This window comes from Antechinus flavipes, chromosome 2 (genome assembly GCF_016432865.1).
Source record: "Antechinus flavipes isolate AdamAnt ecotype Samford, QLD, Australia chromosome 2, AdamAnt_v2, whole genome shotgun sequence".
Lineage (NCBI taxonomy): Eukaryota > Metazoa > Chordata > Mammalia > Dasyuromorphia > Dasyuridae > Antechinus > Antechinus flavipes.
Window position 1 is genome coordinate 520682092 of NC_067399.1, and position 27055 is coordinate 520709146.

Here is a 27055-nt window from a genome sequence, read left to right on the forward strand (position 1 = left end):
AGAGGGTCAAGATCCAGAAACATGCAAGATATCATTCTCTCAAAATCCAAGCCTCACCTTTGATTACTCTATATCAAGTGCTTCAGTTATAAAAGTTACACTTAACTATTAAATATTTACCTGTCAAAACATGCCAAATTCTGTATAATATAGATGATGTACAACAGCATTCCTGAGGTAAGTGAGTAAAAAACAAATATCAGAATGAGGGTGATCATGGTTTACTTTTCCATAATTGTAGGAAATTAGTATTAGCTGTGACAAACACAGACTATCATTGGTCACCATGGTTTAAGTTTCCTCCTCTACTATAAAAGTTTTAGAGGTATTATCTAACCTCATTACAATTTACATCTTTCTAAACAGAGTAACAGTCTTTGAAAGATGCTTCCAAAGGCCAAGTAACAGTTTCATCAAATTTAGCATGAAACACTTCTGGTACTAGTCATCCTCTTCCTTTCAATGAGGTGTTTTTTTTCTGATGCATTACCCCACCATTTTTATAGCAGCCAGAAAAGTTCCCCCTCTTCCTCCCCACTGTTTTCATTAGAAAAACATGGGCAGAGAAATTAAAATTACAGTGGGATACTCAGGATGAAAATGCTAGTAAATTGTTGTTGATCTTAAAACTTGTATCTTCTACTTTCAAAATATGAGTCTAAATAGGCATTTTAAAATTATTTCTCTTAAAACCGGTCTTTTAACATTAGTTTCTATCACAGAAAAAGCTAGAACTTATCTGTCAAAATTTTCATAGGTAGCTCGTAGAAATACATTTTGATGTTATTTAAAGCTAAGCTACAGATCATAAAGAAACAATTAACAAAGAAAACTACAAAAATATTTCTGTTGGGAATTAAATACACTTATTAAACATTTAACAGTGCAAAATGTTGAGATGAAGCATAAAAGGTAATGGCTGCAACCCTTACAGTTAATTTTATATATAATATATATATATATGTAAATATATATATATATACACACACACACATATACACATATATATGTGTGTATATATGCACACACACATATATATTTTTTAATTTCCTGAGTTATGAATTTTTATGTTGTAGTAGAATCAGAATGCTCTTTATTAAGAGAATTGCAGCTATTAGGTTTCTCTTGGACACTGCTTGCTTGTTTATCAGCTGTCCATTCCTCAATGTCAGTTATTGGATCTGTTTGCTCTGGAACCTCTATTTCCTCTTCTCCACTTTGTTCGGTATTGTCTTCCTCTGCTCCATTAAGAGTCTTCCCAAGCTGAAGGGTTTCCATAGTTCTTTGGGTTTCTGAGACCCATGATTCAATTCTACTGTTGAGTTGCACTTCTACAGATATGGGTTCATGGGGGTAATCTTCATCGTCATCATCATCTTCATCCTCTTCTTCCTCAAGCATCCCTGGTACAAGAGTACTTGTGGTACTAGTGATAGAAGAATTCAAAATATCTCGGCAGCTCCCATCCAAAGACCCTGTCTCTGTACTCTGCTGTGACGCCCATTCTAAGTCATCTGGTTTCACCTCCTCTTTGTCACTCACTGCACATTTCCCAGGGTTTGTAGTTGAGGCAGTGCCACCAGTAGTCACTGAGGGTAGTTGTTTATTAACAAGAACCTTGTCGTTTGAAATTTTATTGGATGTTTCAGGTGCAACGGTCTTACATGAAGCATCTCTCTCATTTTCAGATGTTTCCAGTCCATCTGAGGTTTCTACCATGTTTCTCCAATTTGTTTCTGTAAGTAGCAAAACAGATATTTTCATCAGATTATTTCAAAACTTGCCAACAATCATAATGCAAAAAATTAAGAAATTTTTCATTGTAAGAGATTTCAGCAGCATTTCAGTCCAACTCATACTCAGGAAGAATCCCCATTATAAGATATACAGCTTTAAGATCTCCAAGAAAGAACCCACCACCAAGGCAGGTTTTTCCATTTTGGAGCAGTTCTAATTGGTAGGCCCTTTTTTCCCTCACAGAGCTTAAATTGACCTTGCAATACTGCCCATTATCATAATTCTTTCTTCTGTGGCCAAAAAGAATAAGTCTGATCCCTCTTGTATCACAGGCTTTCTCACATTCTGAGTACAGGTATCATATCCCCTCAGTGGATTTTTTTTTTCAGCCTAAATATCCTATCACCCTTCAATTAATCCCTATATAATATAGAAATAAGGTCCTTCCCTATCCTGGTTCTTCTTCGCTATGCACTACTTAGTTTTATCAGCATCCTTCTTAAAATATGGGGTGCAGAGTTGAACACAATACTCTAGATGTAGATTTATCAGAAGAAAATACGGTAGACCTATCACCTCCTAATTTCTAGGAGCTGTGCTTATACAAACATAAGCCATTGTGGCCATAATGGCAAGATGCCATGCTTTTTCGACTGTCACATTGCATTGCTGACACATCTTGACCATGCCTCCCCTATCTTTTTTTATGACACTGATTTCTGAACTCAATTCTCTGCTGAATTTTGTTTTTTAGATTCAACTCAATCTTCACACCTGTTGAAATTTATCTAGTTCCTGAATGTCTTCTGGCATGACAGCTATCCTTCTCAGATGTTATAACACCCAAAGAAAAGTTAAGGACCCAGAGGCACTCTGCTGGAGAGGTCCTGCCAAGATGACCTTGAACTTTAATAACCATCCTAGGAGCCTGGTGATTTCAACAGTTCTGAATCCATCCAGTTGTACTGTTATCCAGACAACATCTATTTTTCCACAGGAAAAATATGAAAGATTTTACTATATGCTTTGTTAGAATCTAAGTAAAAATTTGTTACAAGAAGAGATAGTGATTAAAAATAAGAAATTAAGAAAAGAGAATCAATGAAAATTTTTAAATACATCAAAAAAAGAAGAGATTTACACAGAAAGGGTAGTATTTGTACTTTTAACAATGTTAAAAGTGATGTAACACTTCCAAAAAACCCTGAATATTGTAGATTCTGTGTGTGTAGATTCACAGCTTCATAAACAATCCTCATGCTTCTGACCTTCTTTGTATATAGAAATATTTACGTCTATTGATTATACAAATTATGAACCTGATTTTAGATTTAGTTCAATCTTCAAACCTGCTGAAATTTGTCTAGTTCCTGACTTGAATACAAGTTCATAATTTATTTTTTTTAAATCTAGGTAAAAAATGCCAGTTTAGAAATCCTATTAAAAGGAAGAAATCAGATTGAGCTGTCCTTGATGAAGCCAGGCTGTCTTGAGGATCCATAATTTCACCAGTTCTTATTTATTCCTGTTAATGGTGTAAATCTCAAATATTCTGTGCCTTATAACGATTTATGAGTTGGTATGGTCAAAAATTTTTAAAAAGTACTATCTAGTGGCCCATCCTCTAAATGATGTGTTTCTGCACTTAGCTAAGCTCATCCTCTGGGCAAATGAATATGGTGCAGTCTGAAGATGATCAGATGCTCAAGACCATTTTAGTTTGGTTTAGCCTGCCAGAGAAGGTGCTCCATGAAGACAGCGTTCAAGTACTCAGATCCCCTGCATATTTGATGAGGCTTTGTGGTAGGACTTTAGTGGAGAGATCATAATCACAGGAGAAAAATAAGAATTTCATATTTAATGAGAAGTTAATCCTATGCCATAAAACAAATATATGCTCAGAAAAACATAATCACAGAATGTTAGAATAAGAAGGTCAGTCTGATCATCTAGATAAAAAAACTGAAAGCCAGCTAAGTTAAGTGTCTTATTTAAGGTCACATACCTCACCAGTTGCTGAACCAAAACTAGAAATTATGCCTTTTGATTCAAAATAAAATGTTATTTTTCTTAGCTAAATAAATAAACAAGTGAATGCTTTTGTAAGGCTTATCTGCAGTAACACTCAGCAAGTAACTCTAGAGAATATAAGTGAGAGCAAGACAAAGAATAACAGAATGTTGTTGTTAGAGGGGTACCTCAAAGAGACATCTAATCCAACTCAGACCTGATAAAAAATCCTGCAACATAGCTGAAAAACAGTCAACTGTTTTTTTTTGCTTAACGAGGGCTTTGCTTAAAGCCCTCGAGTAAAAGATAATTCTAGGGGCAACTAGGTGGCAGAGTGGATAGAGTGCTGCTTAAGAGTCAGGAAGACCTGAGTTCAAATCCAGCCTCAACTATTTAATACTTGTGCTACCTTGGGCAAGTCACTTAACCAGACTGCCTTAAAAAAATAAATAAATAAAAAAGAGGGAACCCACTCTTTTCTTAAGTAACTCATTCTAACTTAGAAGGTCTAGTAGATAATGAAGTTTTTCCTTACATCAAGCCTAAACTTTTCTCTTTACAACTTTCATCTTACTTCCAGTTTTGTCCACTGAGGCCAAAAAGAAAAAAGTCTAATTTTTTCTATGTCACAACCCTATAAATACTAGAAGACAAGTTTCATGTCTCCTGTAAAGTCTTTTCTTCTTCAGGATAATTATATTCAAATTAATTATTTTTTTTTTATTCATGAGGAATCGGTACAGTAGACAAAACAATAGGAATCAGGAGATTGGGCTCTATGTTATCTCTACGATCTTTGGAGAATTATTAATTCTCACTGGACAAGTGAAGTTTGAAGGACTAGTATTTCTGCTTCCTCATCTGTGAAATGAGACTAAGAATCCCTGCCTTAGGAAGCTCACAGAGGTTTTGAGATGATCAAATAAGAATATATATATATATGTAAAAATTACTTGGAAAATATAAAGTTCTAAGTAAATAATAATTATTCAGGAATACTTGCCAAGATAGTGGCAATTTGTCTAATGTAAAAAACAAAACAAAAACTACTGAATTATATAGGTGAACAAATGTCGAGAGACTTAATGAGATAAAATGCGACAAAATAGTGGCACTTAAATAGAACTTTATAGTATTTTACATACATTACTCATTTGATTCTTACATGAGATATGTGAACAGAGCCAGAATTTGAACACAGGTCTTTAACTCAAAAGTCCAGTCCTCTTGCTATCATAATACCACAATTGCTAAATAACATCATTTAAAAAGGAAATATATTACTTAGGAAAAAACTCCCTTTACAATTATATACCTTTTACAGCTATGGATAAGAAATTATTCTTAATCAATTACAAAACATAAAATTGATAAATTTGATTACATCAAATGGAAAGAAGTAATGTTTTAAAGGAGGGAGGAAGGGATGGAATCAAAAGCACAGACCAAAGATTCTGCAAGAAGGAGAAAGAAAGAATGAGGGAAAAACAAAGAAGCAAACCTTTACCTTTCATAAGATTATTTATTTATTATCGATTTTTTTTTGTCTGATGTTTTCATGGGTTTGTGTCATCTAATTGTATCTATCCTTCTTTTATCTTTTATAAATATCCTTTTTTTTCCTTGAAGCAATTGGAGTAAGTGACTTGGCCAGAGTCACACAGCTAGGAAGTGTTTGAGAGCAGATTTGAACTCAGGTCCTCCTGACTTCAGGGCTGGTGCTCTATACACTGCATCATCTAGCTGCCCCTTATAAATATAGTTTTAAAACACGAGTTCATCAGAGGATTGCATAGATAGCCACATTGGTTTCTTCAGATGCCTGATCCTTCATCCTGACAGTATTTTCAAAATGTCTCTGCTTCTCTCTTAAGGTTTTCTTCAGCTAACTTGAGGCACACGTTTTTCTTAAAGTCTCCATGGAATTTATCTTTTTCTGAGTTCTTTTGAAATATTCCTTCCTAATATATAGCTTAAGTTTATGAGAATATTCAGTGTTTGTCAAGACTAAGACTAAGACAATGGCATTAGAGGTTACTTCCTTCAAATTTCAGTTTAAAGCCCTCATTAGGTGAGCAAATCTCTTGCTAAATTAAATGTCTTTTCCACACTTATTTCAGTGTTCAAAAAATCTGACATATAAAAATGAAAATAAAAATTAGGGGGAAAAACCCTCCTGTTCTTTTATTATCTAAGTCAAAAGACATCAAGAGGAACCTAGGAAAACAGAAAGAGCTGGTAGATAAATTGAGTGGCTTGACCATTTATTCAATGGGTTAGGGAATGCCTGTCATTTCTGATCTGAAAATGAACCCTAATTGGCTCCCAAATTGGAAACAAGAACTTGGCAAACAATCTAAAAGGAGCTGAATAAAAAAAGAGACAAGGTATCTACTTCTAGCTGCCATAAGAGGTATGATACAATGTTGAAGTAAAAATACATAGTGACTAGAAAGATAAGACCAAGCTAGTAGCTTAGAAAAATAAAATCATATTGCTCCAGAATATGGTTATAGTGTTTAGTAAATTTAAATTGTATATGCTATTTCTATATAATATGATTTCACTAAATACTAGTAATTATATGATAGAGCATTAGTAATCAGTTAGTGATCATGATTCAGAAAAACAAGAAAAAAATCTAATGGGTCCAGAGTAAAGATCTTTCCTCATTCAAAAGAAGTTCAGGAAATCAAAGCAAGATTGTCGAAAACCTAGGGTTTCAATGCAATGGTAGTTGTCTGGCGAGTCATGCATGTAGATGGGAAAACTAGGAAAACAGGTTCTGGGATCTAAAGATCCCAATGGACTTGTAAGCAATGGCAATTCTTATTAACCTCAGGTTAGTATCCAGAATAATTCAGAAATCTGTAGTTAAGACTTTATATAATAATAGGGTTGGGATAGATGGACCTTAGTGATCATTTGGTCCAACATTTTTATTTTGAAGGTGTGAAAACTGAAGCCTATTCTTGTATGTAACTCTTTATTTCATGATATTATATTATTTTGTTTTTATTGTCTTTAGTTTCTTAGGGAGAAATCTCAATGTTACTATGTATGTCCTTTCCAAATTAATATACTCAATTGGCTCTCAAATCTTTTTGTTTTTCCCCAGTTATTCTCTAACATACTCTCCCATAAAAGCTGCAAATATCCTCTTAAGTCCTCTATACTACCTTTTCCCTGATATATCAGAAAAAAACCTTGAATTCTCATTTCCTGAGAAAAAGAGGACATCCACCAGAAGTTTCTACTTCTCTTGCACTCCATATTCCTCTACTTCTTGCCCTATTCCCTCCTTTCTTTCAGTATTTGAGGAAACTGGTTGCCTTTTTACTCACTAAGACCAACCACTCTACCAAGTGCCCTGATCTCTTCTCCTCAAACTTTAGGATTTAATCTCAATCACCCTCTTTCATCTTAATTTCTCTTGTGCAGTGGCTCCTTTGCTACCTACAAACATGCTCAGGTCTCCCTATCTTTAAAAGCCTTCCTTGTCCCTGCTATTCCCTCAAACTATCCTCCTGTATCTCTTCTCCCTCTCCCTTCAAACTTCTAGAATTATCTATAAATAGCATGGTATAGTGGAGACTACTGGGCTTGGAATTAGGAAAACCTACCTTTGACACTACTTATGTGACTTTGGGCAAGTCACAATTTTGGGGAGTCTTAATTTCTTCTAACAGTATCTGTAGGGTAACTACTTCAACATGTTGTGAGATAAGATATGTAACATGATTTATAAACTTTACAATGCTATATAAATGTGACAATAATTGTCACACTTTTTGCTTCTGTTCCATTTCCCACTAACTTTTCACTCCCTTGCATTACATTTCCACTCCCATCCCTACTCTCAAACTGTTCTCTTTAATGTTACCAATGACTTCTTCATTGCTAAATTCAATGATCTTTTCTCCATCCACATTCTACTTGACTTCTTTGAAACTTGCAATATCCATCTCCTTTCTCCTAAATATTCTCTTCTTCCTCAGGTTCCATAAGACCAATCTTTTGTCTGACTACTCTATCTCTGTCCTTTGCTGTATCATTATCTAATTTCCTACTTTCTGTCATGGTGATTTCATCAGCTTTCATGTTATTCAAGTATCATCTAGATTTATGTGTTCAGACGTGTGTGTGTGTGTGTGTGTGTGTGTGTGTGTGTGTGTGTGTGTGTCCACACACACACATAAACAAACACAAGAACTCCCCTGGAACATAAATTCCACATTAAACTCCCCCTCCCCCTCCCTGAGGCAACTGGGGTTAAGTGACTTAACCAGGGTCACAGAGCTAGGAAGCGTGAAGTGTCTGAAATCACATTTGAACTAAGGTCCTCCCGATTTCAGGGCGGGTCCTCTATCTACTGCATCACCTAGCTGCCCCCTCATTAAACATTTGCATAATGCCCATTTTCACCTAGATGTTCCATGATCAGTTCAAACTCAACACAGTTACAATGGAATTGATTTTTCACCCAAATCCATTCCTCCCACAACCTTCCCCATTTCTGTTAAAATATACCATTATCCAGTAACCAAGGTTCATTTCTTGAATGTCATCCTTGATTACTTCTTCTCCCTTAAGCTTTCATATTCAACTAATAGATTCAATTTTTATTTGTGATTTTCTACATGGACAAATGCAATTGTCTCTCCTAATCAGTTTATTTCATATCACTTTCTTCTAGATACTCTACCTGCCAGTCAAACCAATCTTGTTGGCTATTCTCTAAACTCATCACTTTAGCATCTTTCTCTATGCCTTTCTATAATATAATGTGACTCATACAACTAGAAATTCCCCCTCATCTCCAGTTTTAGCATCCCTAATTTCCTTCATAATTCACTCAATTATCAATTACTATGTGAAGCCTTTCCTAACTCTCTTCTGTTGTTAGTGCTCTCTTCTCTTCTATCTTGCATTTATTTAACTGTGCATAATATACTCTCCAATCTCAGCCCAGGAGCAGATAAACTCCTTTTAAGATCACTTAGACATACAGAAGAAGGAAAATAGTAATATATCCAGCATTGTTGAGAAATAAGGGAGTAGAACAGTTGATCATACTAACTCCAGGATGGATTATAACAGTTAAGAATAAAAGAAACAAGAATAATAGTTGGCAAAGCAATCTGAACTCCCAGTGTGTTTGGGCCCCATCTATTATGTGCTTAGCCCTGCTGCCAGGCAGTGTTAAGAGAGAAGACAAGACCTTTGCCTTCAAAGAATCTACAAGCTAATGCAAACACAAACCAAATACATATGAAATAAGTAAAAATAACTTAAAATGTTAATATATTCAATGAGAAGCAGCATGACAGAGTATACAGAGGGCTGGTTTTAGACTCATAAAAACTGAGGTTTTATATATATATATATATATATATATATATATATATTCATTCTTGACTCTAGTATATACCAAATGTATGAACATGAGCAGATCTTTTAATCTCTAAGTATCCCAGGCTATTCTAAGATTAGTTCCAGATCTGAACAATAGAGGAATTTCCATACTAGGAATTCCATACACCAATGAAATCCTAAATTATAGAACCTCTTAAAATAACATTAAATAAATGGGATTTAGAAAATAAATATAAGTAAAATAAATAAAAATAAATAAGACAAAAAAGTCTAGGAAGATCAGGAAGAAATCACCAGTACCTAGAGGAATGAGGGAAATCTCTAAAAGATAGTGCCTAATATAAATCTGGGAGGAAGTAAATAAATCATTGCACTAAAGGCATGAGGGGTCAACCTGTATGACCATACAGAAGCAGAAGACAAAATTTTGATTTTGGAGATAAATTATCTCAATTGACTATCACATAGAACTCATGAACTGAATTATTTTGAAATAAAACTGGAGTGAAGGAAGATTGAAGCTATACTATGGAAGGCTTTATTCCAGCCAAAGGAGTTTACATTTTACTCCAAGGACAGTAAGGAGTCACACTGAAGGTTTCTGAGCAGGAGAGTGACATTATGAGTTCTATTTCAGATATACTAAATTTGAATCATTATCAATGCAACACCCAGTGGGAGACGTCCAGGAGACCTTAGGAATATTTTTTGGATAATGAACAAGCTGATTTTTGAAAGGTCTAGAAAGATTTGCATAAACTGATGCTAAGCAAAACAAGTATAACCAGAAATACATTGCACACAATATCAGCAAGAATGTACAGTGATCAACTATAAAAGACTTGATTCTCAAAGGTTCAAAGATCCAAAGCAATCCCAAAAGACTTTGGACAGAAAATGCCATGTGCATCCAGAAAAAGAACCATGGAGATTGAATTAACACATGTTATGTTCACTTCTTTATGTTTTTTTTTCCCCTTTCTCCCATGGTTTTTCCCTTTTGCTGATTTTCCTCTCCCAATATAATCCATAAAGCAATGTGTTAAAAATAAAAAATTAAAGAAAAAAAGAAATATATTTTGAATTCATCTAAACAAAGATAACTGAATTCATGGGAGCAAAAAGGATCATTGAAGAAAAGACTTGGTGGACAGTCTCATATAGGAATTTGGGGGCAGATGATGAATAAACAAAAGAAAACAAGAAGGATTAGTCAGACAGGTAGGAAAAGCATGTGGAGAAAGTAATCACAGAAGTCAAAGGAAAAGAAAAATACCCTAAACAAATTAACCAAGAAAGTACTAATACATCAAGGAAAAAGTTTAGGGACTTAAATCATCCAGATTAACAATATATAGGGTAAGAGCTGTGTTATAGAGGAGTGGAATAATTATTAAAATAATGGAGGAAGAGAAGGAGAAATTCAGAAGTTTACAATTCACAGGATTCATCAATGCCAAGGAGAAATCAGAGAGGAAGAGTATCTGGGAGTGTAGGGTGGAAAGCAAAATTTCCCCAATTGGGGGGGGGGGGGGGGGCGAACCATTCAGCAGATCATTGGAGTTAAGTATCCTGAGAATAGCATTTTCAGTAAGGAAAAAGATATGAAAGAATATTACTGTGCTAGGGATCACACAAATTCAGGGGAAAGCTCCAGAACATTGATAATTAGATTCCAAGGAATCCTTAAGTGGTCTGATTCCTAAGACCAGTGTGGTATAGGGAACAGAGTAACAGATTTGCAAAGGACTTTGGTTTGATCTTAGTTCTGTCTGTGTGACCTTGTACAAATCACTTATTTCTGTGAACCTCAGTTTTCTCATCTTTAAAATGAGAAGGTTGAATTAAATAACTCTAATATTCTTTCTACCATTAGATATATGATACCATAAACTTTTGGAATTAATTGGATGCAATTCTGAATAACATTAAAGTCTGGAATACAAATTAAACTATAATACTATCTATTCAATTTAAGCCCGAATCTATTTTTTTCCTGCCTTTTTTTTTTTTTAAAGAAAGTATTTTAAGGCAAACTTAACAATTTAAAAAAAAAATGTACATGTAATTTTAATTTTGGGCAACTTGATTCTGATTATAAATAGAATGAAAAGAGGTAAGACTTTTTAAAAACCTTTTAAAGTACTTCTCTATAGTAAGGCAAATGAGTAATTTACCTCCAAAAATTATTTTAGACATTTTTAAGTTAAAAGTAATAAATAAAACCACCTACCATATTCCTTTTCATTTACTTCGGAGATGGGTTCAGAAATAACACTGCAAAAAGAAATTGCACTTGCTGCAGAAGGATTCCGGGAATGGCCCATGTGATGGGGTACCTTCTTAACATTCTTCAAGGCTTCCTCAGCCTGTTCTTGTTCCATTGCTGCCACCATGTCCTTATAAGCTTTCCTGGCTTCCTCAGTCAGTTCTACCAACTTATTAAATAGGTTCTAAGTGCAGAAAAGAATTTTGGTTAATACTTCCTCTTGCTATACAGCATATATATATATATATATATATAAGTTATATTCAGTTCTGACACATTCTTGGATAAAAATATCCTCAAACAAATTCCATTAAAAATGTATTAATTTGTGTTATCTATGTGAACATGTAAATATGGATATAAAGATATATATGCATGCAAATATATCCATAGATCCTCCCTTCACAAAAACATACAGATATATTTATACACATAAATTTTCACATACACAAAAATGTGTGTATAAATCCTAAGCCTTCAATAACCTGAAAAATAGCTCCATATTAAAAAAGAAAAAATACTGATAAGAGGGTTAATAGTTTCCTAACTATAAGGTTAAATGGGTAGATGAAAAAGGTGATGACTTTATGGACAGGTAGGGAAGTGGTTAGGCAGTGGGTAGTAGAGAAGACACAGGAAAATTGGTGAAATATCCCAAGAGTACGTTACAGTAATTTTTATAAACATTCTTATTAATGATTATACAACAGATATTCCTTTAAATTTTTGATAAAACAAAACAAAAAAAAAGGTTAAATGGCTTATCTATAACTTATAAATTAATTAATTCACTCAATAAGTATTTACCCAGTACCTACTGTGGGAAAGATACTTTTTCTAATCCCAAATCGGGAGAACTGCCAAAAATATTGATAAGTATAGCTAATTTGAATTATTAATATAGAGATTTCTGCTTCTATTTTAAGGAAAGGTTTAAAATTTTCAAATAGCATCAATTCAATAAATATTTATTAAATAAGAGCTTATTATGTGCCAAACACTGCTAAATTGTGGGAATAGAAAGACAGGAACAAATTAATCCTTGCTTTTAAGGGAAAAGACTCGAGAAAACATTTTATCTTTAAGTCAAGAAAAGACAAAATAAATAGAAAGTCATTTCAGAGGAAAGGAGGATTAAAAACTGGGAAAGTTAAGAAAGACTCTGTATGGGAGGTGTCATGTAGCATGAGTCTTAAAGAGTTCCTAGGGGCAGAGGTAAGAAGCAAATCCAATGAAGTCCAGCGCTTTAATGATTCAAAGTTATGATGATGAGGGATGAAATGTCATACACAGAGAACATTAATTAGGCTAGGATGTATGGTCTAATGAGTTCACAAAAGTGTCTATAATGTTAAATAAGAGGAATCAAGATTGAAGATAGACAATGAAAAGTTTTAAATAACATAGCAATTTGTACTTCATCCTAGAGAAAACTTCTTATGTGGTCAGTCAATGAACATTCATTAAGTACCCACTATGTGTGAGGCACTGTGCCTTATAAGTATCAAGAATACAAAGAAAGGCAAAAATATTCTCTGTAATCAAGTGCAGAAGGCCAGAACTCTGAAAAAGTATACTTGAAACAAGGTGTTAACTCAGTGGAATTGATGAGATGATAGTTCTTTAGTTCACATATATACTTAATACTTAGTATAGTGATGTAATGGTTCTCTAGTTCACACATATTCAGTAGGCTGTAATGATGTAATTGCACTAGGTATATAAGGGCTAAGGAGGACTGGAAAGGGGACATACCATCCTTGACCAGCCTTGTGGTGGCTCTCCTGCCTTCATCACTTCTCCACTAAGACCAAGGACTCGGGCTTATCCCAAGGATCTCCAGAAAGCTAGCCCAGACATTTCAATCAAGGAACTCACAGTTTAATGAGGGAGACAATATGAAAATGACTATGCACAAACCAGATAGATACACAATCTACTGGACATAATCTCAGAGGGAAGGCACAAAAACATTAAGGGACAATTGAGAGAGAAAAAAAATCAAGGAAAAATATTGCAAATAGCCAAAAAGAACAATTTCAAGTTCCAAGTCGACTTCAACTAAAGACCAGCAAGGGGGAGAGGTGGAGCCAAGAAGGCTAAAGGCAGGAATTTGCCTAACCTTTCCCCAAATTGCTTCAAATTCCTTTAAATAATGACTCTACAAACAAATTTTAAAGTATCAGAACATACCAAAAGACAGAGTAGAATGTTTTTGAGCCAAAGGCAACTTAGAAGTTCAGCAGAAAAGGTCTTGACATCGGGGTGGGAGTCCTGGGGCATGGCACACTGATACAGCCCCAGCCCCAGCCCCAACCTCTAAGTCAGCAGCAGTGGTGGTGGCTTCCAGATCTCTCAACCCAGAGACACCAAAAAGGACCTAGAAGGTCAGCAAAAAAGTCAGTGGAACCAGAGTGGGAACCCAGTCTGCAGTCCCAGCTCCTCGGGCAGGCCAACACACTGGATCTTACAGCTACAGTGTGGCAGAGACATACCTAACAGCTCCAAGGCAGAAAAGAGGGCTTATAGTCATATTTCTAGAAGCTTGGAACAGGTTCTGTCCCTCTACTCTGGAGATTTACTAAAGTAGGAAAGCCTTACTTTAATTGAGAGTTAAAGGCAAAATAATAAGCTAGGAAAATTAGCAGACAACAAAAAAATTTCTGACCATTGAAAGCTATTATGGAGACAAGGAAGATCAAAACACACACTCAGAAAATGATAAAGTCGAAGCTGCTACAGCCAAAGCCTCCAATAAAAATAAGAATTAGAATCGGGCCATGGACAAACTAAAAAGGGACTTTGAAAATCAATTAAGAGAAATAGAGGAAAAATTAGGGAAAGAATTGAGAAAGATGAAAAAAGAAATACAAAAAAACTAATGAGAAGAATGCATTTTAAGGTATTTGTTCTGATTATTTGCAATATTTTTCCTTGAATTTTTTCTCTCTCAATTTTCCCTTAATGTTTTTGTGCCTTCCCTCTGAGATTATGTCCAATATATTGTGTATCTATCTGGTTTGTACATAGGCTTTTTCATACTGTCTCCCTCATTAAACTGTTGAGTTCCTTAATTGAAATGGCCAGGCTAGCTTTCTGGAGGTTCTTGGGATCAACCCAAGTCCTTGATCTTAGTGGAGAAGTGATGAAAGCAGGATAGCAAAATTGACCAATTAGGAATGGAGGTATAAAAGCTCACTAAGGAAAATAATTCCTTAAAAAAAAAAGAATTGAGCAAATGGAAGCTAATGACTTTATGAAAAAAATCAAGATACAAGAAAGAAAGAAAGAGTGAAATATTTCATTAAAAAAAAAAAAAACTGACCTGGAAAATAGATCCAGAAGAAATAATTTTAAAATTTTTGATCTACCTGAAAGCCATGATCAAAAAAAGAACCTGGACATCATTTTTCAAGAAATTATCAAGGAAAACTGTGCTGATATTCTAGAACCAAAGGGTAATACAGAAATTGAAAGAATCTACTGCTCTTTCAGGAGATAATATCTCAAAATGGAAACTCCCAGGAATATTATAGCCAAATTCTGGATCTCCCATGTCAATGAAAAAATATTGCAAGCATCCAGAAAGAAGCAGTGGAGAGACAGTCGGGATTTAGCAAGCTTTAGCAAGATTTAGCAGCTTCTACATAGAGGGTTTGGAATATGATATTCCAGAGAATAGTGGAATTAGGATTGCAACCAAGAATCACCTGCCCAGCAAAACAGAGTATATAATCCTTCAGAGAAAAAAAAAAGAGATCATTCAATGAAACAGAATTTTCATTTGATTGTGATGAAAAGACAAGAGCTGAATGGAAAATTTTATTTTCAAATATAGTTCTCTGGAGAAGCATAAGAAGGCAATCAGGAAAGTGATACCCTAAGAAACTTAATAAGATTTATCTATTTACATTCCTACATGGGATGATAATATTAGAAGTTATTAGAACATTCTAATTATTATGGCAATTAGAAGGAGAAAGGACATGGATATGAGTTGAATTTGAAGGGAAATTATCTTTTTAAAAAATATGATGAAATTAAGCGTTGAGAAAGGAATGTACTGAGAGAAAAGGAAAGGGATAAGTGGAAGGTTACAAATTATTTGCTATTTAAAAAAAGGGCAAGAGGGAAAGATTCTGGGAAAATGGGGAAGTAGATTGGTAAATTTCAAGCTTTCTTGATTTACCCCACAAATGAACAAAGTCAAACCTCAGGGCAAACACTGACTGGTGAAAAACTAAGAAGACTTGGGGCATAACAGGAGTCTTTCTGGTACAACTCCAGAAGATCTGAAGAAAGGCCCTGGATTGGGGCTTAACCCATGTGAAATGCAAACACTCCAGGGGAACTTTGTAAAAACATCAAGTAGAGATTCCCTCAGGCTAGCTGGATCTAGTTAGATCCTCAGCCAGAACCAATTAATTATTTGTAGAGACTGGGAGCTCCCAACCAGCTGTGCTGCTGAGACCAACTCCTAATTTAAGGGTTCCTGGTGAGAGTGGAGAGTTGAAGGGAAGCTTGAGGCACCATCCCTCACTCCATGATTAGAGATGCTTACACTAATACCTCTTATTTAAAAAAAATTTTTTTAAATGAACTGGCAAAGAAGATAGAATTCCACCCACTGAAACATTTTATGGGAACAAGGAAGTCCTGGAACAGGGAAGAACATCTTCAAAGGAGTACATTTTAGTAAAAAAAAGCTTCTACCCCAAAGAGTAATGTGAAATGGCTCCCTGCCCAGAGAGAATTTATAGAAGAACTCAAAAAAGAATTCAAAAATCAAATGAGACACATTGAGAAAAAACTAAAGAAAAAAATTAAAATCAACCAAGAAAAACAAGATTATAAAAATAAGTTAACCAATTAGAAAAGGAGATACAAAGTCTCAAAAATGAAAATAATTCTTTGAAAATTAGAATCAGGCAAGGGGAAGCCAGTGAAGTTATGAGAAATCAAGAAATAACAAAAGATTATAAAGAATGAAAAAACAGAACATCGCATAAGAAAAACAATAGATCTGGAAAACTGATCAAGAAGAGAACATATAAGAATAATTAGACTGCCAGAAAGTTGTGATCATCCTAGAAAATTGTCGAGGAGTGATAAAATATGAAGGGAAAATAGAAATAGAAAAAATCCACCAATCACAACCTCAAAGACATCCTTTGTGAAAAACACATAGGAATATTATTGCCAAATTTCAAAACCCCCAGATCAAAGAGAAAATTTTCCAAAGAAACAAGAAAAGAACAATTCAATACACTGGAACTATAAATAGAATAATTAGAAAAAGACCTACCAGCAGCTACAATAAAGACTGAAGGTCTTGAATCATATTTACAGATAAGCAAAAGAACTAGGCCTGTGGCCAAAAACATCATATCCAGAAAAATGATCTATAATTTTGTATGACAAAGAAGGGATGTTCAACAAATTTGCAGATTTTCAGGACTTTGTATCAACCAATCCCAAACTTAACAGAAAACATATAAGAGCCAATATCAAAGAGCAATTATAAGGATCTCAACATGAACAAACTGTTTAAATATGGACAAATTACTTTTTTTTTTTTTTAACATGGGAAATGTATACTTTATGTTTAAGATTTACATCAATAACAGGTTAAGCTCAAAAGAAAGATTGGCAGAGTTAAGGTAAAAATAGTAATCAAATTATATAAAATAAAGTGCAGAGGAAGAACAGACAGAGGCATCAGAGGGGAGAGGAGGGCTCATAGTTCTGAAGACCTACTCACATCAAGAATGGGTTCAACAGGCAACACTACAAATACACTATGAAGGGTAAAGCACCCTCCAAAATCTATAAAGAAATAAGGGGGAAGGGATAGGTGAATGAGGAAGCAAAGGGTGAGGGAAGAAGACAAGGGAGGGATCCATAAGTGGAGGGAGGTTAAGTAATAGTGAGGCAAGTTATGGAGCAGAATTTAATGAGAGTCAGCAGGGATAAGAAAGACATATGGGATATATATGTGTTTCTGTGTATATGTATTTATGTATGTATATGTCTACACATATTTACATAAATATATCTTCTCTTAACTATAGCCTGCTTCGAGGTAGTAGCGGGGATAAAAAGGAGATATGTATGTGTTTATGTATGTATATGTATGTATATATTTACATATGTATATATAAATATATCCTTTTTTTTTTTTTGCTGAGGTTAAGTGACTTGCCCAGGGTCACACAGCTAAGATGTGTTAAGTGTCTGAGATCAGATTTGAGCTCAGGTCCTCCTGACTTCAGGGCTAGTGCTCTATCCACTGCGCTACCTAGCTGCCCCACTATGTCCTTTTTTAACTATAGCATGCTTGGAGGTGGGAGGGGATGAAAGGGGGGGAAAGCATAAATAAAGGTGTGCAGCAGAGATCAAAAGAACAAAATTATATGGAAGTAAAGAAAGGACAGACACTCATGAATATAAGTTCTTCTACTAATATATATATACTTTCTTAAATTGGTATTTGTTGTTACATACCTTGAATCCTCCCTGATTTTCTCTTTTTTTTTGTTTGTTTCCTTTTGTTTTAAAAACTTTTTTTTTTTTTTTTAAATTTGGTTTCTTGAAATAAAATAAATTTGGAACAAAAAGAGACAAGAAAAAACTCTTACAGTGGAGGGGAAGAGGGGAAAGAAGGGAGAATGAGTGAACCTTACTGTCATCACAATTGGGGCTCAAATAGGAAAATATATATGTACTAAATAAGGATATGGAAATCTATCTTACCCTGTAGGAAAATAGGAGGGGAATGGTAAATGGGAAGGGGGGAGTGTGAGAAAAGAGAAGACCATTTTGGGGGAAGGAGTGGTCAGTAGCAGAACACTTTTGAGGAGAGACAGGGTGAAAAGAGAGAGAGAATAAATGGGGGAAGGAATACAATTAGCAAAAGTAATTGTAAAAAAAATTTCAAAGTAAGGTTCTCTAATGGAATATTATTGTTCTCTGAAAAATGATGAGTAGGATATTCTCAGGGAAAAAAAAAATCTATCAAGTCCTCCATGAACAAAGTGAGATATACTATATATAAAGTAATCGCAATGTGCTGGGATGACCAGCTATAAATGACTGTTATTCTCAATAGTACAATCATCCACACTTATTCTAAAGGATTTATGATAAAAAAAATCCTATCCATACCCAGAGAAGAAACTAAATGAGTCTGAATTAAGATCAAAGCATTCTCCACTACTCTCTAATGTCTGGGCTAGCTTTCTGGAGGTCCTTTAGATAGGTCATAATCTCAGCAGGATAAACATCATGAGAATGGTCGGGAATAAAGTTTAGATTCTTTATTCTGGCCCAGTCCTGATCTTGCTGCAGGAGGTGTGAGAGCCACCAAGAGACTGTTCAAAAATAGAATGTCTACCTTCCAGTCTTTCTTAGCCCTTATGCACTTTATTGTAATTACAGCATAATGAATATGTGAGATTAGAGAACCATAACATCACCATACTAAGTACTAAGCATATATGTGAACTAGAGTTCCATCGTCTCATCAATTCTACTACGTTAACACCTTGTTTCAAGTATACTTCTCTAAAGTTCTACCCTCTACAACTCTCTCTCTTCCTGTTTTTAACTTAATTTTTCTTGAGGGTTTTTATTTTCATCAGACATTTGTGGGAGATCTATGTTTTCTTTCAAAATTGACTTTTATGAAAATGTTTTACATAATTTCACATGTGGTTTCTTAATTGTGGATGGGCATAAGGGAGAGAATTTAGAACTCAAAAATATTAAAAACAAATGTAAAAAAATTGTTTTGAATGTAACTGGAGAAAAATATTAAATACATAAATTTAAAAACAAATAAAAAGACCAGAGGGGATTTTGGAATGCAATATTCCAAAAGGCAAAAAAGATATGATTCTAAGCCAAATAATTTGCTCTGAAAAATAATCCTAGAGAGGAAAAAAATAGATATTCAATAAAATAGAGAACTTTCAAGCATTCCTGAAAACAAAACAAAACAAAAGATAAGTAGGAACTCTGAAATACAAACACAAAAGTCCAGAGAATCCTAGAAAGGTAATATGATTTTAGAAACTAGGAGTTGTACTGCTGATCTAGTGCTAACATTTTAAGAGAAGGAGATTAAATAAGGATCCCCTGAGATCATTGTTTCAAAAGTTATTGAGGGAGTTAGTAAGAAAAACAAAGGTTCTGGAAGTAAACTGCTTCTTTGAAGTAGGGAAAAAGAAGGAAAAATAAAAGGAATGCACTAGTGTACAAATGAAATAAAAAGTTGTGGTAGAACTTGCTATTCCTCATAACTGGGAGTGCATGAGAACACAAACATTCAGGAAGAAGTGAGGAGTGGACATCAAATGAATCTTACTCTTATCTGAAAGGGACAAAGGAGATTTTCTCTCTCTCTCTCTCTCTCTCTCTCACACACACTCACACACACACACACACACACACACACACACAGAGGGAGAGAGGGAGAGAGGGAGAGAGTTGTATGTAGAAATATATCCAATGCAAAATAGAAAACAACTAAGGATATGAAAATTTAAAAGAAAGACTATTAATGGAATAAGAATATTCAGAAGGAAAACAAACTTCCCAGTTCTAAAGAGGGGTATATAAAAAGAGAAGGGAGCAAAGAACTACAATCTTAGGGGGTACCATAAATAGCCTTTAAGATAAGTGGGGTATGGCTAAATAAATTATGATATATGGTTATAAAATATCAGTATACCACAAAAAATTATGAAAAAGGTGAATTTCAGAGTATCTTGACTAGTATTATCTGAGAGATTGAAGTAAGCAGAAACAAAAGAAAAATTTTTACAAGGAAAAATGTTACAATGGTCTTTTGGTGGGGCTTCACGATATAAAATTCTTCCCTATGCAAGGTATTTTTTAAAATCCCACATAAATAAACCTAGTCAAGCAAGACAAATGTACACAATGACCATTGCCACAAATGGATTTGTACCTTGAGTCTAGCTCTATTGTCAGGATATGGGTGACATTTTTTAAACACACAGAAGAGAACTGAAAAGAAGTTCGGAAATTAAATCATTTTGAAAATAACATGTAGAATTTATCTTGAGATGAAGATTCACAGTTTCATATAAAATCCTCATTTTATATTCTGCTAAATAAATAAGTACTCTTTTGGTGTTTAAAATATAATTTTTTTTTTTTTAAACAAGCAATGGGGAATGACAAAGTTTATTGTTAGGGTTTTTTGGTTCATTTTAGCAGAGTTTAGCAGAGCCTAGCAGAGTACACTAGGCTAGAAAGAGGGATAACAAATAGAAAGTCTTAAAATAAGCAAGAATGAAAAAGAGTGAGCAACAAGCAATAGTAACAATAAGCACACATATGACAAAAAGGGAAGTGATGAAAGGCTAGGAAAGGAAAAATATGTATATAAAAGAAATTTCACAACAGAGGATAAAGGAAAGGGCAAAAAGTCAAAGACTACTTCAAGTATCAGAAGGTTCAGTGACTTTAGTAGTGTCTAGAGAAAAAGGTATTTTAACTAGTCAGCATTCATAATCCAGTCTATTTCCAGATATATCATTATTTTGGAGAAGAATCCAACAGATTGATTCTGTTGATGAAAATGATGAATTGAATGATGAAAATATCTCACAAAATCATCCACCATTCTTTGTTTATGAAAAGTACCAGTGAATAAGCTTCTGATAGTGATTTATTTTCCAAAGGATGCTTTTCTATTGGGAAAAGAATGCAATGATCACTTGACAAGCATTCTAGGCTATTTGGCATACAATTATCTTATTTTAAATTGATTCTGGCTTACAAATCATTTGTTTCAGTAGGCTCACCATAAGTAGTAGCCAGCTAGTTTCTCTCTCTAATGCTATCTTAATTACTCCAAATCAATATACTGAAATAAATTAATCACACACAGACTTGAAAGATATAATATCCCCTGAATACATAATTTTAATACTTTGATAACTATCTTATAAGAAAAATTTATTCTAACAATTGAGATGAACTAAAATAATAATGTGGCATTCCCTTATGTTACAGATTTAGGGGAAGGGAAAGATAAGTATTTAGAAAGTGCCAACTATGTACCAAGTGCCTTTTTTTTTTTTTAAACAAAAATTATCCTCACAACCACCCTATCAAGAAAATTTTAGAAAACACAGATTAAGTGGCTTGCCTAGGGTCATACAGCCAATATGCCCGAGTTCAGATTTGAATTTAGGTCTTTCTGATTCCAAACCCAGTGTCTATTCAGCTTCTTCTACAGAGGTAAATTTAGTCTACTTATTGCTGTGAATGGATTTATCCTCTATAAAAATTCTCTCAAGATTAGGGGAAAAGTAAATAGTAACTCAGGAATTTTTTCTTTAGTCTTTGAAATTTAACAACTCATTTTTTCAAACACTCAAATATTACATGGGAATGTGCCTCCAAAATATGCTATGTATAACTGTATCTTCTGAATTCTTATTACCTCAGCACCACAGTAGTTGAATATTCCAACAACACTGACAGGCACCAGTTTGTTTACACAGCGGCCCAGAGCTTTCCGTCCAAGTGCAAAGACAAAAGGGATTTCTTGTTCCCGTGCCATAGCTATAACATTATAAAGTGCCTCATCTAAGCCACCTGGAAAAAAAAAGTCAAGTTCGCAAATTTAAGTGATTTTATTACCTAAAGTGACCTAATATTCTACTTCTAACATTGCATGTGTTTTAAATTGAACTATTTCATTTTTTCAAAGTGAAAAAAGTTTAAATGATTTAATTCCTATAGCACATTGTACCATAAAATCTCACATCAATAGTATTACCTTCTATTCTATATCTTTTCCTTGTATGTATATCTTGTTTCCTCAACTACACTGTAAGCTTCTCAAAGGGTAGGATTCTTTTCTTCTACATCTTTTGTAGGTATCTTTTGCCTAGCAAAGTGTCTGGGAGTTGAATAGACTTCAAATCAACAAGTATTTAACTTTTCATAATAAACTACAAATTAGTTTGTTGCCCTAACATTCCTTTTCTCTCAGTCTCAGTTCAATATAATAAACACATTACAAAGTAATAAAGAAAATCAGAAACAAAAATTTTCAGTATGTTGCCTATGGACAAGCCTACAATTAACATATCAATCTATTCTATTTGAACAAAAGAAAACCGAGGGCACATCTCTGCTCTCTGAGAAAACAACATATAAAAAGTAATAAGTACATCTGTTCTGTACATGGTAAGTTTGTAACAATGGATTTCATAATACAAAACCTTTACTAATAATGTTAAGGGGAACATTCCTTCTGTTTCTTTTAGCAGAAAGAACAATAAGAAAAAGAAGCATTAGGAAAGCAGATGGCTTCAAACGGGTTGAGAACATACCAGACACTACTATACTAATTTATTATGATCTTAGCATCCTAACAAATATGTTGAACAAATATGTACCCTCATTAACAAAAATGAATATTTTCTTTGAAATACATGCTCCAAATTTGAATTAAATCTAGGTTTTTGAAAGACTCTTCTTCTCTCTTTAATATTTTATAACAAATTGAAATAAGCTACATTTTCCTTCACAGTATATAACATTATATAAATTAAATAATGACACTACCATCATATATACATACACACACACACACACACACACACACACACACACACACACCCCTAGGCACTTTAATAGGTAGGCAAGTCACATTCCTACCTTTTGACTGTATTTTTTCACAATTGGGAGAAATAATAACACACTTGATCTTGTTTAATTTCATATGCTTGGTAACCTCTCGAAGGCCCATAACTAGACGTCTCCTTGCTTTTGCTCTTACAGGATCTTTTTGGTAAATACGCTCTTGAAAACTAACAAGCTCTTGAAGAAGCAGAGTCACACATTCATCAATTTCTTTACAGAGAACCTGATTACAGTACCTGTTAAGAAAAAATGTTTTTAAAAAGTTAAATCTTCCAACACTAAATTTATTTTCTTGCATTGTTCTTTCATCTTACAATACTTCAGGAAACAATTACTATAGAAAATCTTAACTAAAACATTAAACTAAACATTCCCTTTATCCAATATTTGATCAAAAATCATAATACTGAACCTTCTTATTAAATCCTTTGAGAAATTCTTATTATAAACAGAGGAAAAACTCAAAATAACAAATGGACTTTACTGCTTTTAAATTACAATTTCAACTATCTTTTGATTTGGATGACAGATAAAATCCTTCATGAATAAAAGAAAAATTATTCTAATTATCCAAATCAAATGTTACATAGTTCAAATTCTTGGGTTAAGTGAGATAAAAGACATTTTTGCTTCACCCTAGATGAACATTTACAAATGCAACTAAAAAGAACATATTTCAATAACAGGGTTTCACAGTAGAGAGGTGGTGGTTGGTAAAACATTAGCACATCTGCCAAAATGGTTCTATAGCCAATTTTAAATTGACATGATCAATAGGTGCCACTGCCTCCTAAATTTGTATATTTCTCTTGTCATTAATAAATGTTTAATTCTATGGAGACTACTGTTACAAACTTATGGTATTAAACACATACAGTTCTGTCCTCTTCTAATACCTTCTTTGCCCAAGGATCAGAGAAGAGTTATTGGGTCTGTGTCTAAGACCACTACCAGAAAGGGTACCTGTGGCGCAGGAAGGGATTTATTGATTTCTAAATCACCAGAGAAGCCTTGAGGTGAGACAATAGGTTTTTAAGTTCCTTTACATCAAACAAAAGCGTGGAATATCAAATCAGGTATGGTTTCAGTGCAAAAAAATTAGAAAAAAAAAATGAACAGAAAGGAAGGAGTCAGGAATGTGCTATGCTATTTATACTAGCTTTCACCCACATATTCCATCTTGAGAAGAAACATGGCATACTGGATAGAGAGCCAGGCTCAAGGCTAGGAAGATCTTGGTTCAAGTCTCAATTCATCTCTGACATATACTAGCTAAGTGATCCTGAACAAGTCAGTTAACTTTTTAATGCTCCAGGCATCTCTCAAGGACTATAAATTGCAGAGAAGTTGACTATCTTCATAGATACAGGAAGTTTCTAACCCAGGAGATCCCAATATTAATGTAGTCTTAGGGCCAGCTTCTCTTCCTTTATTACACCATACTCAACTCCTTGTCAAAAAAAATTAAATCGATTAGATCTAAGAATAACTATAGTTTCCAATTAAAAATAAGCATATTAATAAAATGGTAAAATTGCATATATTCTATTTTTAGCTGCAAACCAACATGGGGGGGGGGGGGGGCCCGCTGGGGATAAGTGATTTGCCCACGGTCACACATATAAGAAATGTTAAATGTCTGAGACCAGATTTGAACAATGGTCCTTCTAACTTCAGGCCTAGAGCTCTACCCACTGTGCCATCTGGCTGCCCCAAATCAATATTTTATTTGGTAAGCAAGTTCAAGTTCAACTACATATAAGCAACGGTGCAGCTAGATGGTACAGTGGATAGAGCACCAGCCCTGGAGTCAGGAGGGCTTGAGTTCAAATCAGGTCTCAAATACTTACCATGTACTAGCTATGTGACCCTGGACAAGTGACATAACCCTAATTGCCTCACCAAAAAAACAATATAAAAAGAATATATAAGCAAATAATAAAAGTAAATCAAATTTTAAAATTAGATTGGCTAAGAAATTGAAAAAAAAAGATGGGACTTTTAGATAAATAAAGTCAATTCAACTTAATAAGCACTTATTAAAGGCAATTTAATAACCAAGCACGCTGCTAAGGGATGGGGGAATATCAAAAAAGATAAAACAGTTCCTTCTCTCAAGCAAATCATATCCTAATGGGAAGATGATATATAAACAATTATGTACATATAAGATAAATATAGGGAAAATTGGAATTATTACTAAGTGTTACATATGATCATGAAAGCAATTTAGCCATTCTTTATTCTACTTCTATAAGCCTTTTTTATGGTATTTGACTTCATGTAATATTTTGCTCTCCATTCATCAGTCAATATTTGACATCTTTCTAATCTAAGCAAGAATAATTTGATAGTGACATTAGGAAAAGGAAGAAAATGCAATAAAGTTCAAATAAATGCCTAAATCCCTAAAATATAAAGTGACAAAGTATCAAGTATAAGTTCCAATATTTTTAACATATAAAATTAAGTTCAGTAGGCTTTTTTTTTTTTTTTATTTTAGGAAGTAATTCATTCCATCATATTACTTGCTAATGGTTCACTGGAGGCTACATCAGCTAACATATGTGCTGATGATGGCATAATAGTCATTCTTTAGGAGTTTACAAGACAGTTTTAAAACCCTAACAAAGGTCTATGAAAAAATTAAAAATTAGCTTTGTGTAGAAAAGCATATTTCATAATGGTTTGGAAAAATTGTCTCAAAGATTGATATAAAGTACACAATAGCAAAAGTATTTCATGGAAAATCCAAGATAATCCTAAAAGTAGATACTGATAAGGTATTCCAGATATCCATATCAACAAAGTCTTTTACAAAAAATAAATGCATTATTAAATTATTTCTATGTGAAATATATTTTGATCTCTAATGAAATAGGTAAATGCTTTAAATTGATGAAACTTTTATCAAAATTAATTTTTAAATAAGCATTTCCAAAGAATATTAAAATTATTTGTGAATTAAAGGCAAATTTTATTCAGAGTTCAATGAAAACTTAAGTCTGTACTTGTATTCTTGTATGGTTAGCACACACAGTAACAAGTAAATAATAATATTTAAATTCAGAATTGCCATTAGGATATGCTTTCTACAAGATCAGGAAGTTATTTCAGTTCATTGTAACTATTCATATAACCTATTGCCAAACCTCATTTCATAAGGCATTATAGGACCTTCCCTTTGTAACAAAGAAAAATATCTAAGATCTTACTCTCTAAATCTTTTGCTGTGGATTTTGGTAATTGCTGAAGACGCCATTGGACTGCCTATCCCTGAGCTGGCAGGAGAGCCCTGTGATACAGGTGTCATGCAATATGGAGAATTCTGACTTGCTGGAGAGAGTGAAGTATCACTAGGCATACTTAGTCCGGTTTCTGAAATTTAAAAAAAAAAAAAATTAGTTTAAAATCTTTCTGCACCTTAAAAAGTTCTTTAAAATTTTTTAGTATGGTAGACGGTTATTTCTTTAAAATATGCATAAATTATCAATAATACATCAGCATCTTCTAAATTACAAAAAAAGAAAACATTAATTTTATATCATTAAATAATAAAATTTTCCTAAAGAAATATTCAAATAATTTTAAAAACTCTCTAATGGCCTAAAATTAGTCTATGTAGAAATATTGAAGACATGAATGTTAGACTCTAAAATATGAATTCCTAGATTTTATTTCTATGAACAAAAGATATATTAAATTCCTCTGCCAATGACTTTCTTTGCACATTTCAACAATTCCTAGGTTTTTGTTTGTACTACTTAAACACATTCTCCATCTACTCCCTCAGATTTCAGTCTATTTTGATTTAAAAACTTAAAACTCCACAAAATAGAACCAAAAAAATATAACCACATGATAATAATAACTATGAACAAAAAAATATGCTTTGGCAAATAAATAACACTGTTTCCTATCAATCTCTGTGTTTTGTCATCCTGCATACTATTTGAACTCTTTTCTACAGCATTT

General features: G+C 33.7%; 1 protein-coding gene across 2 annotated transcripts in view; it reads right to left on the reverse strand.

Moving 5' to 3' along the window:
• Positions 1 to 1008: 1008 nt before the first annotated feature.
• The window catches only part of SECISBP2L (SECIS binding protein 2 like), a 73836-nt gene continuing 47789 nt past the window's right edge, over positions 1009 to 27055 (reverse strand). For both annotated transcript variants that reach the window (XM_051980608.1, XM_051980607.1), the window contains exons 14-18: positions 26296 to 26458; positions 23096 to 23316; positions 21870 to 22024; positions 11357 to 11576; positions 1009 to 1736 (exon numbers count right to left, since the gene is read on the reverse strand). In XM_051980608.1, the coding sequence (XP_051836568.1) occupies positions 1066 to 1736; positions 11357 to 11576; positions 21870 to 22024; positions 23096 to 23316; positions 26296 to 26458 (1430 nt within the window). In that variant the 3' untranslated portion in view covers positions 1009 to 1065. The remainder of the gene's footprint in view (positions 1737 to 11356; positions 11577 to 21869; positions 22025 to 23095; positions 23317 to 26295; positions 26459 to 27055) is intronic.